This window comes from Lontra canadensis, unplaced genomic scaffold, assembly GCF_010015895.1.
Source record: "Lontra canadensis isolate GAN:19392208 unplaced genomic scaffold, GSC_riverotter_1.0 scaffold66, whole genome shotgun sequence".
NCBI classification, from domain to species: Eukaryota; Metazoa; Chordata; class Mammalia; order Carnivora; family Mustelidae; genus Lontra; species Lontra canadensis.
Genome location: NW_022631060.1, coordinates 1,905,617 through 1,919,480, shown reverse-complemented (window position 1 = coordinate 1,919,480; position 13,864 = coordinate 1,905,617). Strand labels below are relative to the sequence as shown.

General features: G+C 47.8%; 1 protein-coding gene across 4 annotated transcripts; it reads right to left on the bottom strand.

Moving 5' to 3' along the window:
* Positions 1 to 322: 322 nt before the first annotated feature.
* Positions 323 to 6,395, bottom strand: TMEM216 (transmembrane protein 216). 4 transcript variants are annotated; one of them, XM_032879165.1, is made up of 5 exons: positions 6,304 to 6,395; positions 4,460 to 4,561; positions 3,828 to 3,920; positions 1,141 to 1,342; positions 323 to 863 (listed from the first exon to the last, which is right to left on the bottom strand). In XM_032879165.1, the coding sequence occupies exons 3-5, from the start codon at positions 3,871 to 3,873 to the stop codon at positions 848 to 850; spliced, it is 264 nt and encodes an 87-aa protein (XP_032735056.1). In that variant the 5' UTR covers positions 3,874 to 3,920; positions 4,460 to 4,561; positions 6,304 to 6,395; the 3' UTR covers positions 323 to 847. The 4 variants fall into 4 exon arrangements, with proteins under 4 accessions (XP_032735056.1, XP_032735052.1, XP_032735054.1 ...); XM_032879161.1 differs by lacking the exon at positions 6,304 to 6,395 and adding an exon at positions 5,969 to 6,242; XM_032879163.1 differs by lacking the exon at positions 6,304 to 6,395 and adding an exon at positions 5,160 to 5,324.
* Positions 6,396 to 13,864: the final 7,469 nt, after the last annotated feature.

Genomic DNA, 13,864 nt, shown 5'->3' with positions numbered 1-13,864 from the left:
TGCTTCTTTTAAGTATTCCCGCCTCTGGTAAGAAGCTGACCATGACCTGTAAGAGGAGTGAGAGAAAAGATGCTGGCTTTGGGGCAGAGGTGAAGCATATAAGCAGTCTGTTACAGGACGACAGGCCTGAGGAAGATACGGAAGCTTACGGAGCCTTTAGGGGTTAATTTAAGCTAGAGCCGGGGGAAGAAAGTCGTCATTGCCTTCGTGTCCACACAGGACCAGTAAGCACAGCCTGAGAACAAACCACTGGGACAAAGCCTACCTTCCCTTGGGGCAGATGAAATTCTAGGGACAGGTGCCATAAGGAAAAGGCTGCAACTCCCATGATAGAAAATATACGTTTATTACAAAATAATGTTTGTATCATGATGAGAGTAGAAAAATAACACTATGAGCCACTAAAAAAATTCTGGAGCTCAGTCTCTGGGGAACGACGTGAGAGGCTTGGGCGTCACCCTGGGAGCAGACCGTCCCGAGGTTCTCTGTGCTCACAGGGAGTATGTGGCTCCGGTCCTGAAGGAAGTCCAAGGAGCCCACGTGGGCCACACAAGATGCTCTGGCCATGAGGATCAAAGAGAACCGGAGCTCAGCAGGGAGCTGGCTCTGAGCCGGGCCAGAATGGGACAGCCTCGCCCCTCCCTACGCTGGACTGTAGCACAGTCTCTTGGGCTGATGGTCCTGGTTTAGAAGATGATGCCCAGTGGCCTCACGCTCGGATGTCTGTACTGAGGAAGAGCTGCGACCCTTCCCAGAACAACGTGACCCCATTCTCACTGGTGTGGCTAAAGACCAGAAGAACCTGTGGTCTCAGCCCATGAGGGCTGCTGGCTGAAATGTCTGCACTTCAAATCCTGTCCATACTGATGGCAGAAAGAAAGAAAAAAGGTTAAAAGACCAGTGAACAAGAGCAACTGGCCTGAACTGTTCTATCTTCCAAGCCTCTTGGCCCCAAAGAACAGAGAATCTCTTCCCTGAGTAACTGTCTACCCTGAATAGGAAAAGCAATCCCCCGGGCACCCTTTTCCCCCTTAAAGTGCTTCAGACCCCTCAGGCTTCAGAAGGACAATGAGTCCCTCCCTAGGAGGAGGTGGGAACCCAACCCTCAGGTGACAGGAAATGGTCCCTCAGCAGCAGTACCTGGAGAAAGCCGTCAGGGTGAGCACCTCAAGCAGCAGCTCTGAACCACAGAAGAAAAGCAAGATGCTGTTCATGATGGCTTCTAGGCGGAGCACGTAGGTCTGCAGCAGCAGGTAATAGGAGGCCATCATGGCAGATGGGAAGGTCAAGGCCACGCTAATACCAAGTGGCATCTTTCGTTGGCAGAGGTTTCCCTTTGTACCTGTCAGACACAGCCCATGGAGTCACCTCCAAGTGGCCTGCTTTCCCTGGGCTCGGAGGAAAGGTTGGGGGTATGGGAGAGCCTGGCAAGGCAGAGAAAAATGATCCCAAATGGGGATGGGCAGATTTATAAATGGGGTCCCACTGCGCTCAAAACACGAGGCTCCGGAGGTGCCGCAGGATGGAGTCGTTCACTCCAAAGGTCCTGCTTCAAGTCTGCCTCCCACTCAAGGGACAGTGACTTCCTTGCTTGGGGGGAATATTTTTTAACTATAATATATAATCATTGAAAACTTTTCAACTAATATAAATACAGAAAATAATTTTAGAAAATATGGAAACTAAAAGGCCCCAGGACTGCCCAGTGGAGACAGCCATTATTACAGAACGATGTATACTGCTGCAGATTTTTTTATGTGTGTATACTTACATATTACTATTTATTATTATAAAAATAGGATCATACTCTACATACTGTTTTCCATTTATTTTTTCCTATTTAACGGAAGTTAGACACCTTTCCATGTATAACTACCTAATTCCTTTTTTTAATGGCTATGAGCGATTTCATTGAGGCAATTCTATAATTTATTTAACTAATCCTGTATTAGCAGATGTTTAGGTTGCTTCCAATTTTTTTTTAAGATTTTGTTTATTAGAGAGAGAGTACTATCGGGGGGAGGGGCAGAGGGAGAGGGAGAAGCAGACTCCCACTGAGCAGGGAGCCCAATGTGGGGCTTGATCCCAGGACCCTGAGATCATGACCTGACCTGAAGTCAGATACTTAACCAACTGAGCCACCCAGGCGCCCCTCTAATTTTTTTTTAATTAATTTTATTTTTTAAGTAATGTCTACCCAGCATGGGGCTTGGACTTACAACCCAGAGATCAAGAGTGGCACACTCCATGACTAAGCCAGCCAGGGGCCCCTCTAATGTTTTGATGTTACAAAATATGTGGCCATAAGCTTTCTCCAATAGGTACCTTTACATATCTGTGGAAGTATTTGGTTTTTTTCAACCAGTTTTAGATGTGTAATTGTCAGGACTAAGAATACAAATTTTAGGGGCACCTGGCTGACTCGGTCCTTTGAGCTTATGACTCTTGATTTCAGCTCAGGTCATGATCTCAGAGCTGTGAGATCAAGCCCTGCATCAGGCTCTGTGCTCACTGGGGAGTCCGCTTAAGATTCTCTCCCTCTGCCCCTCAACCCCACTCATGTGCACGTTCTCTCTCTCAAATTAATAAATAAAATCTTAAAAAAAAAAAAAAATACAGGGTGCCTGGGTGGCTCAGTGGGTTGAGCCTCTGCCTTTGGCTCGGGTCGTGATCTTGGGGTCCTTGGATCGAGTCCCGCGTTGGGCTCTCTGCTCAGCGGGGAGCCTGCTTCCCCCCCCCCCGCCGCCTGCCTCTCTGCCTACCTGTGATCTCTATCTCTGTCCAATAAACAAATAAAAATCTTAGAGAAAAAATACATATTTTACATGGCAAAACTATTAGCAAAATAATTGTTCTAATTTATATTCCCAAAGAGCGTGGGAATAGAGAGGCCTGGTCTTCATATCCATTCCAATACTGGGTATTTGGAAATCTTTTAAATATGATGGATGAAATTGTTACTTTGTTGGTTCAACTTGCTTTTTATTAATGAGTTTGGGCATCTTATCATGATTACTGATCCTCTGTAATTATTCTTATATGAACTGCCTATTAGTGTCCCTTACCAATTTTTAAAATTAGGTCATCTTTTCTTTAGTGATTTACGTGAGCCTTCTTTATCCTTTGTTACATGTGTTGCAAATACTGTTTCTTCTCAGCTTCTGTTTTAACACTGTTTTCTGGGATAAGATATTCTAACTAGTAAGGAATTTGCTCTGGATCTGGGAGGATAAAAAACTTGTCCTAAGGGTACCTGGGTGGCTCAGTTGGTTAAGCATCAGCCTTTGGCTCAGGTCATGATCTCAGGGTCCTGGGACTGAGCCCTGTGTCAGGTTCCCTGCTCAGTGGAGAGCCTGCTTCTCCCTCTCCCTCTGCTGCTCTCTCGACTTCTGCTCTGTCTCCCTCTCTTGCTCTGTCAAATAAATAAATAAAATCTTAAAAAAAAAAATGTCCTAAGAAATCCGTGTTCAGAGAGCAGAGGGGACCTTAATACTAATGCGACATATATGGCCTTGAACATGGAGTTACAGTCAAATCTATTATCCCAAGCAAGCCAGGAGGAGGAACCAGGCTCTCCTAGCACTTAGGAAATTAGGAAGGAACTATCTAAAATGCTACTGACAACCTCTAGCCCTACAGAGCAACAAACAAGTAAAGCTTGACCCAAAATATGAAGCAACTTGAAACTTCCGAGAGGGAGTAATGGGACTTTCCACCAGATCCAATCTCTTACTGTGAGACTAGGTTATGTACTTGTTCTTGTTAATCAAGTTACAGAGAGCAGTCTGTCTGAGAAGGAATGGAAATATTCTCTGGACAACACTCACCAAAAAACAGTCGAATTACTTCAATTCCAAGGTAAAGGAGAAGCATCACCACATCGAGTACTAGGTTGGCTGTTGGATATGGTAGCAGGAGAGCTGCCAACAGAAAAGCCAGGGTTTTCAAGCCTATAACAGCACCCACAAGAGCTCCCCCACACCTGGGGATAAAGAGGGCATGCATCTTATCAGCTTTCCATGAACTAGTTAGCGAGATGTGGGCAGGATCTATTAACCTGCTGCAGGACACGTTAACTTGCAGCGTGACTGTGTCTGTTAGAGGCCGGCTCGTTATTAGGGGATTTCACCCCAAACTCCAAGAGTCTGTGAGGCCTCCACTCTCCAAAATGACTGGGTCTACATAGGTACACTGGCCCCTGAACAGTTTCTGAGGGTCACAAATGAGCTTAGTGGGGCTCAGCAGAGAGGTGACAAGGGAGAGTAGGGACAGAGAAGTCCACATTTCCCAAACTAAGGAAATGCTTGCTGAGGGGCTTCCAAGTGAATCATTCTCGAAGAAGCCATAGAATGAAGAAGTGAGGCGGAGCTACAGAAAAGCAGGCTCTTGATGGGAGTTGGCTCTGGGCTGAAGTGGGGAAGGGATGTTGGGGCAACGGTAGTCAAGCCCCACGCCTTACCTTTGTACAGAAATATGAAGAGTTCCAGTAGAAAATAGGTAGCATAATACCACCCGTTCAGAAAGAACAGGATTTCCAGGGGAGTGGAGGACAGCCGTTTACCTGGAAAGATGAGCACAAATAAGAGGGATGGGCCAGACGGCACCTCAATCTCTGTTCTTTGAATGGTTCTGTGCCTAACTTGGAAGAAAACACGAGGTCGCAGCTAGTGGAAAAGGCCACCTGGGGTACCTCTGACTGCGGATAAAGAGAGGGCATGTGCGCGCGTCTCTGCGTGTGTGTGTGTGTGTGTGTGTGTGTGTGTGTAGGGGGCTTCCCTGAACCCCCCTCATTCCCCGGAATTACCGTCAAACCCGACTCTTGTCTTCTGGGTGGAAGTCAAGGCCTCTCTAAGATCTAACCCGGTCACTATTCGGCCCATTGGGGCGCAAAGGCCAGCACTGGCCTGTTCGAGGTCACACAGCAAATTCGTAACTGAGCCGGCCTAGAAGAGGCCCAGCTCAGGATCTGGGGACTTCTAGACCTGCACCTGGAGACCTTCAGGCATCCCGGGAGGGTGGGGCTGCGAAACCCCACTCTAGACGAGCGGGGAGCGATGTCCCTGGCCCCGAGAATGACGAGTTTAGGTCGAGCTCTAACGGGGGCGAGAGGGACACTGAAGGCATCAGGACCAGAGACTCACACACCTCCGAAATCTCACCTCGCGGCGCCATCTTCAGTCCCCATGGAAACTGCGCACGCCGCTACAGCCGCTCCCAGAGCAGCGAGGCGCGGCCGGAAGCGGGGGATGGAGCGACCCCGGCTTATGGCCCCTCTGTCCGCCCGCGGCACTCTATGGTTTCCAGGGCCCGGCCACGCGTGCGCGGGGAGGAGCGCGGGCCGACAGTCTTTGGTGGGACTTCGCCTCGCTGAGCGTGGAGGAAGAGTGACAGGGGGCACAGCTGTCGCCCGAGGGGCCCCGGGGCAGTGGCAGGTCTCAGGCTCCCCCGACCCCAGGTGGTCACGCATTGGTCTAAATGGTCAGCTGTGTGGCACCGTGACCACAGGATTAGTAAATGGGCCCTAGCCCGAAGATTCTCTTTTCTAACAAGGGACTTATGATGAGAAGCAGCTTGCGCGACGGTGCTCTGCAAACGCCGCGTGGGGGTTAGCATCGGCTTGTAGTGTGGCCGATTTAGGTGTCAGGTAGTTAGCGGACCCCACAATGGGTCAGAAACAGAGGCCCCCTCCAAGAAGCACAGAGAAGACACAAAGATGAAACGTGATCACCACGTGACCCAGAACAGGAGGGGAGTTGAGAGACCAAAATACTCCTCGTCGGAACTGAAAGAAGTTGCCTGTGAACTGGGTTCTGGAGTCTGAATACCATTTGGAGTAATAAAAGTGTGTCGCTTCCTGCAGAGGAGTGGAAAGATAAAGGGTTTTCAGTGGACACAGGCTGACATGCCCGTTAACCCGCAGTCGGTCCTGGCAGGGCAGGAAACGGGTAATTTCAATAGAGTGACTAACATTTAAGGACGGCTATGTACTCCTCGCTAGTTGGAATGGAGGTGGGCAGTAATTCTTTTCTTCTGGGCATAAAGGGGAAGGAGCAGAAGTGATTCCATGCACCTGGAGAGGGGTATGAAGAAGCCCTCCCACCAGGCCCTGACAGTCCGGGAAGCCTGGTGGGTACATAACCAACCTTGTTTCCCTCCCCTCTCCTCTGCCTTTCTATCTCTACTTGTGCCTCCCATTGGCAGAAATTTCTGCAAGCTGAGGGTTTTCTTTAGCAACGGTGAGCAAAGCACAGAGTAAGGTGGGGAAGGGTGGAAAGGGATCTGGTGGCACAGGGCCGTCTTTACCTCTACTGCCTGCTCCATATGAGACATTAGGCAGGTTCCGGCTTTGAGTCTCAGATGTCCCATCTCTAAAAGGAAGGTGGACCAGCTGCTCGCTCTTGTTAGGTTGGCAGGGTGTGATGGTGGCGAAACACAACCACACCCAGCCATTTACATATTGTATACCGCTTCTCTCAGGGGACAGTGGTTAAACTGAGTCCTCTCCAGCAGAAACAATGTGGCCTGCAGCCTTGAAAACTTAACCACCTGGCCCTATTCACCCCTGTCATAAAGGATGGCAAGGAGTAAACGTACCAAAGGTTAAAGTAGATGGTAAGACTGAATTGCTCCTAGCACAGCAAGCAGCAAGAATGGCAGCATGGCAGCCTGGGTCCCCTGCACCCAGGTCCTTTGAATGACAATGAGCCCAGATAGTGGGGCACACAAAGCGCCATCCAAGGAGCCCAGGGTAAGGGCTCAGCACCTTTTTAAACAAGCAGTTAAAAAGCCAGGGCCCTGGGGGGTGGGAGCAATTACAGTGTAGTCATATATACAATAAGGGGTTAATATCTAAAATCAATAGAGAACTGGGGCACCTGGGTGGCTCAGTGGGTTGGGCCTCTGCCTTCTACTCAGGTCATGATCCCAGGTTCCTGGGATCGAGCCCCGCATTGGGCTCTCTGCTCCGAGAGCAGCCTGCTTCCCCCCTCTCTCTGCCTGCCTCTCTGCCTACTTGTGATCTCTCTCTGTGTCAAATAAATAAATAAAATCTTTAAAATACAATAAAATAAATAGAGAACTTATACACTCAATAACAAAACGTCTGCTTAAGAAATGGGCAGACGCTATGAACAGACATTTTTCTGAAGATGACATCCAGATGGCCAGCAGACACATGAAAAGGTGCTCAACGTCACTCATCATCACGGGAATGCACATCAAAATCAGTGAGAAAAAAGAAATCACCAAGTGCCTGGGTGGCTCAGTGGCTTGAGCCTCTGCCTTCGGCTCAGGTCATGATCTCAGGGTCTTGGGATCGAGCCCCGCATCGGGCTCTCTGCCCAGGGGGGAGCCTACTTCCCCCTCTCTCTCTGCCTGCTTGTGATCTCTATCATATAAATAAATAAAATCTTTTTTTAATTTTTAATTTTATTTATTTATTTGACAGAGAGATCACAAGTAGGCAGAGAGGCAGGGGGAAGCAGGCCCCCTGCTGAGCAGAGAGCCCAATATGGGGCTCGATCCCAGGACCCTGAGACCATGACCTGAGCTGAATGCAGAGGTTTAACCCACTGAGCCACCCAGGCACCCCAATAAATAAAATCTTTTAAAAATATATTTAAAAAAAGGGGGTGCGCCTGGGTGGCTCAGTGAATTAAGCCTCTGCCTTCAGCTCAGGTCATGATCTCAGAGTCCTGGGATTGAGCCCTGCATTGGGCTCTCTGTTCATCGGGGAGCCTGCTTCCCCCTCTCTGTCTGCTTGCCTCTCTGCCTACTTGTGATCTTTCTGTCAAATAAATAAAATCTTTTTTAAAATATTTTTTTAAAAGATTTTATTTATTTGAGAGAGAGAGAGAGAGCTTGAGAAGTGGGAGGGTCAGAGAGAGAAGCAGACTCCCCGCTGAGCAGGAAGCCCGATGCGGGACTCTATCCCCGGACTCCAGGATCATGACCCGAGCCAAAGGCAGTCGCCCAACCGAGCCACCCAGGTGTCCCTCTTTTTTTTTTAAATATTTTTTTAAAAAATAAAATATTTTTGTCAAAGATTGCATTTGTTTATTAGAGAGATAGAGGGAACCCAAGCAGGGGGAGCGGTAGGCAGAGGGAGAAGCGGGGAGCCCAATGCGGGTCTTGATCCCAGGACTCTGGATCATGACCTGAGCCCAAGGCCGATGCTTAACTGACTGAGCCACCCAGTTTTCCCAAGACCATTGGTTTTAAATATTTCTTCTAGCGGTGCCTGAGTGGCTCAGTGGGTTAAAGCCTCTGCCTTTGGCTCAGGTCATGATCCCAGGGTCCTGAAATCGAGCCCCGCATTGGGCTCTCTGCTTGACAGGGAGCCTGCTTCCCTTCCTCTCTCTCTGCCTGCCTCTCTGCCCACTTGTGATCTCTGTCTGTCAAATAAATAAATAAAATCTTAAAAAAAAATAAATATTTCTTCTAAAAAAAGCTGCATTGTAGGCATTTTAATATGTTTTATTTTCATTATTATTCCATTCAAAGTACTATCTAATTTCCTTCCGATTTCTTCTTTGAGCCATGCGTTCTTTACAAGTGTATTATTTAATTGCTCAGTATACTTACTGCTCCTCAGCTCGATTCATCTCTCGGCACTTCTTCTGGGCTAGCAGGCTGGCCATGGAGCATTTCTCCCTTACAGTGAGAACGATGATAAAAGGATGCTAGAAGGACACTGCAGGAAGGAAGGGACTTTCCGGGTTCCGGGGTGCGTCTGCTCTTGCTGCAGGCTGTCAGAGATGTGCATGTGGGGGGACATCCAGCGTGCTCTGTCCCAGCTGTGTGCCCAGAGTGGAGGGACCCACAGCAGTCTGTTAGCTTCAGCCCAGGTTTGGTGATCGCCTTGCCACAGCCTCACTAGGGCAGCGCACATTGGATCCCTCTGGAGCCTGCCCACTGGCCCCAGCTTGCTGCACACCAGGGGGTGTTTCCCAGAGCTTTCCTGATATGGACCCGAGGCTCCAGATCTTACCCTGCAGTAGCGTCCTGACTCCTCTGCATCCCCTCCTACCGGCCTTGGCTCACCCACACCCTGGGGCCCTCCCAGCAGAGACGCCATGGACACCATGTACTCCGTACAACATCGCCTCTGATCAAGACCCTCATTTCACAGCAGAGGAAGCGGCGGCAATGGGCTTGTGCCCACAAAATTAACAGGACTTCCCACACATACTTCGTCACCCGGAACCCGGGGGCTTGCTTGAAAAGTGGAACAGCTTACTGAAGACTGGGTTATAGCACGGGGTGGGAGACAACATCATGAAAGGATGCGGCTTGATATACAGAATGAAGGACTTCCTTGAATGAGAGTCCATTAGATGGCGCTGTCATCCCCCTGGCCAATATCCACGGGTCCAGGAACCAAGGGGGTGGGAGTAGGAATGACTTGTCCCATTAGATCTTACCCACTCACAGTTTTTGCCTCTTATCCTGAAAAATTGGAGCCTACTGATTTGGAGATCTTGGTTCGCAAGTGAGGAATGGTCCACAAAGGGACACAAAAATGGTACCACTGAATTGGAAGAAGGGACTGCTACCTGGCCATTTTGGGCTCCCTATGCCACTAAACTATGGGGCAAAAAAAAGAGGGAGGGGGCCCAAGCTACTGGCTCGAGTAATTGAATTGATGCTGATTCTCAAGGGAAAATTCCACTGTTGCTACACAGTGGAGGGAGGCAAGACTATCTCTGGAACCTAGAGGATTCTCTGGGGGCACCTCTCAGTACATCCATGCTTCCCCAAAAGCAGGGCAATTAAGGACTAAGATCTTTTAGAATGAGGGTTTGGGTGACTGTACCAAGTAAAGAGCCCAAAGCACCAGAATCTCAGCTGAGGACAAGGGAAATACGGAATGGGTAGCTGAAGAAGGAAGCCATGGATATCAACTGTGACCTTGTGATCTGTTACAAAGGTGAACCGTTACAAAAACGAGGAATGTAGTAGCTTTGCATGTGTTTCTTTGATTCTTATATATATCTTTGTATGTACTGACCATTTTCTTCTTTTTACTTCCCTTTTTATTTTATGTACACATTGCAGCAGGTTAACTTTATAATTTAATCTTTAGGTAATAGAATATTTCGTGGAACCATGACTAAAATTGTGGAGTAATTACTATAGCCAGCTCTGGAAACAGTGATAGTTAGGACTGTGTCTTCTCATTTGGGAGAGGGGTGAGAACATCACTTTTAAGGATAGACATATTTTATTGGTAGGACTATAACTGATAGGGAAGTTCAAATATGTCTAGAAGGACACATATGGATGCTGAGTAGCCAAGATGATGAATTCTGGTATCTATTTTTTGCCTCTTAGTTCCAGATTCACCCGATTTAGTACCTGTTCTTTGATAATGGACGGGACTCAGCATTTCTTCCTCGCAGTGAGCCCGATTTTAGCTTTGTCAGTAGAGGGCACTGGAGGGACACTCGAGGGAGGAAAGGACTTGTCTTCTGGGCTGCAGGGAGCTCTGGTTTGCTTTTCCTTGCTCTGGTGCCATGGTCTATCAGCCCTGCCTGAGCACAGAAACGGGCGCCAGCTCAGCACCAGCAGTGAGCCCTCCCTCGGCAACCTTGCAGACTGGGTCTAGCCCCAGCGACTACTTTACAGTGGCCCTCCTGGGAGGGAGGCTGCATGCTCCAGGCCTTGTACCTGTGTCAACTCCCTAACTCTCTGCATATGCACCCTGGGCCTTTTTCACCTATGCCCCGGACCATTGTCCCGGAGCCCCCCAGGCATGGACACCACGTACTCACAGCAGTGCCCCGACTCCCTCTGCACGTCTGCTCACCAACCTCGGCCCTTATCCTGGGAGGGTTGATTCGCGTGGCCCTCCACGCCTTGTGTGGAGGTCATGCACTCCAGGCCTCGGGCACACAGGACACGCTTAATTCCTTTGGTCACCTTCCCAACAGTCTTGGCTCCCCTGTAGCCTGGAAGGTTGTTTCCCAATGTGGACACTGTGGGCTCTGGGCCTGGGGCCTACAGGTGGTGGCCTTACGCTGCCCGTGCACCTGCTCACCGGCCTCGGCTCACCTGTGTCCTGGAGGGCTGCGTCTTGCCAGGCAGCCATGAAGCTGCTCTGGTCTGAGCAAACCCGTGAACTTGTCTCCCACCCAGTGGGCTACAGTGAGGTCTGAACCCCAGTCTCGGGGGTGGGGGACCCTGCCAAGTTTGTCCTTTCTTGGGTACTCTCCCTCAGCCCTCGGGCACCTTTTTAGGTTTCTCTTTTTTTAGAATTCTCTTTACGTCTTTATAGTTACTCTTTTGTCATAACTTTATAGCTAATTTATTCATTTATAGTAAACGTGCCACTTTTAAACTACTGTATGGTTTATGTCTCCTGATTGGACCTAGACTGAACCACCTCATTATCTTGTTACTGATTTCTAGCTCGATCCCATTATTGTCAAAGAATGTACTATTTGCGCTTTTAAATTTATTGAGAATTGTTTTATGGTACATACTGGCCAATATTCTGTGTACTTGGGAAAAAAATTGCATTCTACACTCCTATATGTTATAAAGAAATTACTAGGAAAAAAGACAAAAAGACTTTCCTTTTAACTGGGCACTATTTCTGATGTGCTCCATTCCTTTCTGAGAATCTGAGCTGCCATCTGTCCATTCCCGTTTCCTTCAGGCCAAAGAATTCCTGAAGCATTTCTTGTTGTGCAGAAATGCTGGCGGCTCATTCCGTGAGTTTTCTTTTATCTGAAAATGTCTTTATTTCAACTTCATTCTTAGAAGTATATTTTTGGTGAATGCTGAATTCTGATGATCTTTTCTTTTTTTAAACATCTTAGAGATGTTCTGTTCTCTCCTGACTTCCAATTTTTAGTAAGAAGCCAACTGTCAGTTGTTATTCCTTTCTGCATGGTGTGTCTCCTCTTGGTGTTTTCCAGATTTGCTTTTCACCTTTAGCTTTCAATGATTTGACTAGGATGCCCTAGCAGTGGCCTTTCTGTGTTTCTCAAGGTGGGGTCGTGCAGTATCTTAAATCTATAAATCTTTCATCAAATTAGGGTAATTTTTGGTCATTGCTTCCTTAAATATTTTTTTTTTCTGTCCTGTTTCTTCTCTTTGCCTTCTGGGACTTCAATTACAGATATGTCAGACTGTCTGATGTGATATAACTAGCTTGTGGAATTTTTTTAATCTCTTTTTCCCTCTGTTTTTCAGCTTGGGTGATTTCTGCTAGTCTGTCTTCTAGTTCACTTAAGTTCATTGTTATCTCAGCTTTTGGTGTTAAATCCATCCATTTAATTTAAAACTTCCCAGTTACTGTCATTTTTATTTCCAGAATTTCTATTTTTTTTTAATTATTTGTTTCTGTGCTGAGGTCACCTATCATTTTGCTGGGAATGTATTTTCATTGCTGCCTTAATATCCTTGTCTGTTAATTCCAGTATCTGGCTCATCTCGATGTCCATGTCAGTTTTTAAGATTTTATTTATTTGAGAAAGAGAGAGCACAGCAGGAGAAGGGGCAGGCAGAGGGAAAGGGAGAAGCAATCTCCCTGCTGAGCAGGGAGCCTGACCAGGAGGTGGGGAGGCTCGATCCCTGGACCCTGGGATCATGACCTGAGTCCGAGGCAGACCAGACATTCTACCGACTGGGCCACCCAGGCACCCTCCATGTCAGTTTTGAGTGTTAAAGTGTGGAGGCTCTGGTTTCTGTTCCTTGTCTGCAAAGACTAATGTTCCTTTGGTAGCCTCTGGTAATTGGCCTGGCTGGATACACACCGGAGGCCACACTTACTGGGTGGTGGCTCCAATCTCAGTCTAGATCTTCTGTCTTTAGCTGAGTTGCGGTGAGTCTGCATCACACATGTGTGGTGGGGGGCTTGGGCAGAGACGTGGGCAGACAGAATCCAGGGATTCCCGCCTCTCTGGCTACTTCCCTTCTGAGATTCTCATCTTTCTCTCCCATGCCTTCAGTTGCCCCTGCTCGGTACTCTGGTCCTGGGATCTTTTACCAACTCTGTACATGCCACTTTGCCTACTGCCAAGTTACAAGCGGCAGAAATCGGGAAGTTTCTCTGCGTGAATCTCCTCTTGAGAGTGTGGACAGCCTATCAAACTCTCCCTTCATTCTGTTATCTTCAAGCAGCTGTTTGTTCATATCATGTCCAGACTTTACAGTTATCTGTGGAGGCGTCATTCCCATAAGTTCCTAGGTATAGTTTAAGTATTTTATCTATTTCCTCCCTGTTTTCCTCTATTTCATGAGTGTATTAATCATAGTTTAAACCCCTTGTCTACTTTCTCCAATATCTGGATCCCCTGTTTCTATTTTTTTACTTTTACTCTGGTTTTAAATAATAGGGCCTATCTCTTGCCTTGCCCGTACTTATTGCTAGATCCAGAGATTGTGTATAAAAAACGTAGTGTTTCTAGATTTTTTTTTTCCCACTCTTTTCTCTGAAAGGCAGATAGAAGGGGACTGATTAACTTAACTTACTCACGAACTCTATAGACGGTGGAAGCTGCACCGCCACTTTGATAAGTGTCAGTGTACCTGTTTCATCTTGTTCCTAGCGAGGAACCCTGAGCTTTTTATCTGTTCAGCAGTTCCCTCCCTCCGGCGGGTCCTGAATTCTAATTATCAGCACCGTAAATCTGCCAAAAATTCTGTTCTGCTCTTTGGAGCTTTGCAGCTTAGCTTTTGATAACCTCTGGCCCTAAGATTTTGTAAATATCTTGAGGAGGTAATTGTTCTCTGTGTAAGCCTCCTCCGGTCCTCAGTTTTGTTTCTCCAGTGTTGTAAGACAACCTGGCTCGGCAGGCTTCTGTTTCCTGGCTGTAACCCTCCATCTGAGCAAAGCCTGGATTCTTGGCTTCTTGCT

Coding starts and splice junctions, on each gene's coding strand:
- TMEM216 (XM_032879161.1), bottom strand. CDS start 6,038: ATGCCCAGAAGAAAAGAATTACTGCCCACCTCCATTCCAACTAGCGAG. Junction 4,562..5,968: donor GTACATAGCCGTCCTTAAAT/GTTAGTCACTCT, acceptor TCATCTTTCCAG/GTAAACGGCTGTCCTCCACT. Junction 1,343..3,827: donor AGTAATTCGACTGTTTTTTG/GTGAGTGTTGTC, acceptor TGTGTCTGACAG/GTACAAAGGGAAACCTCTGC.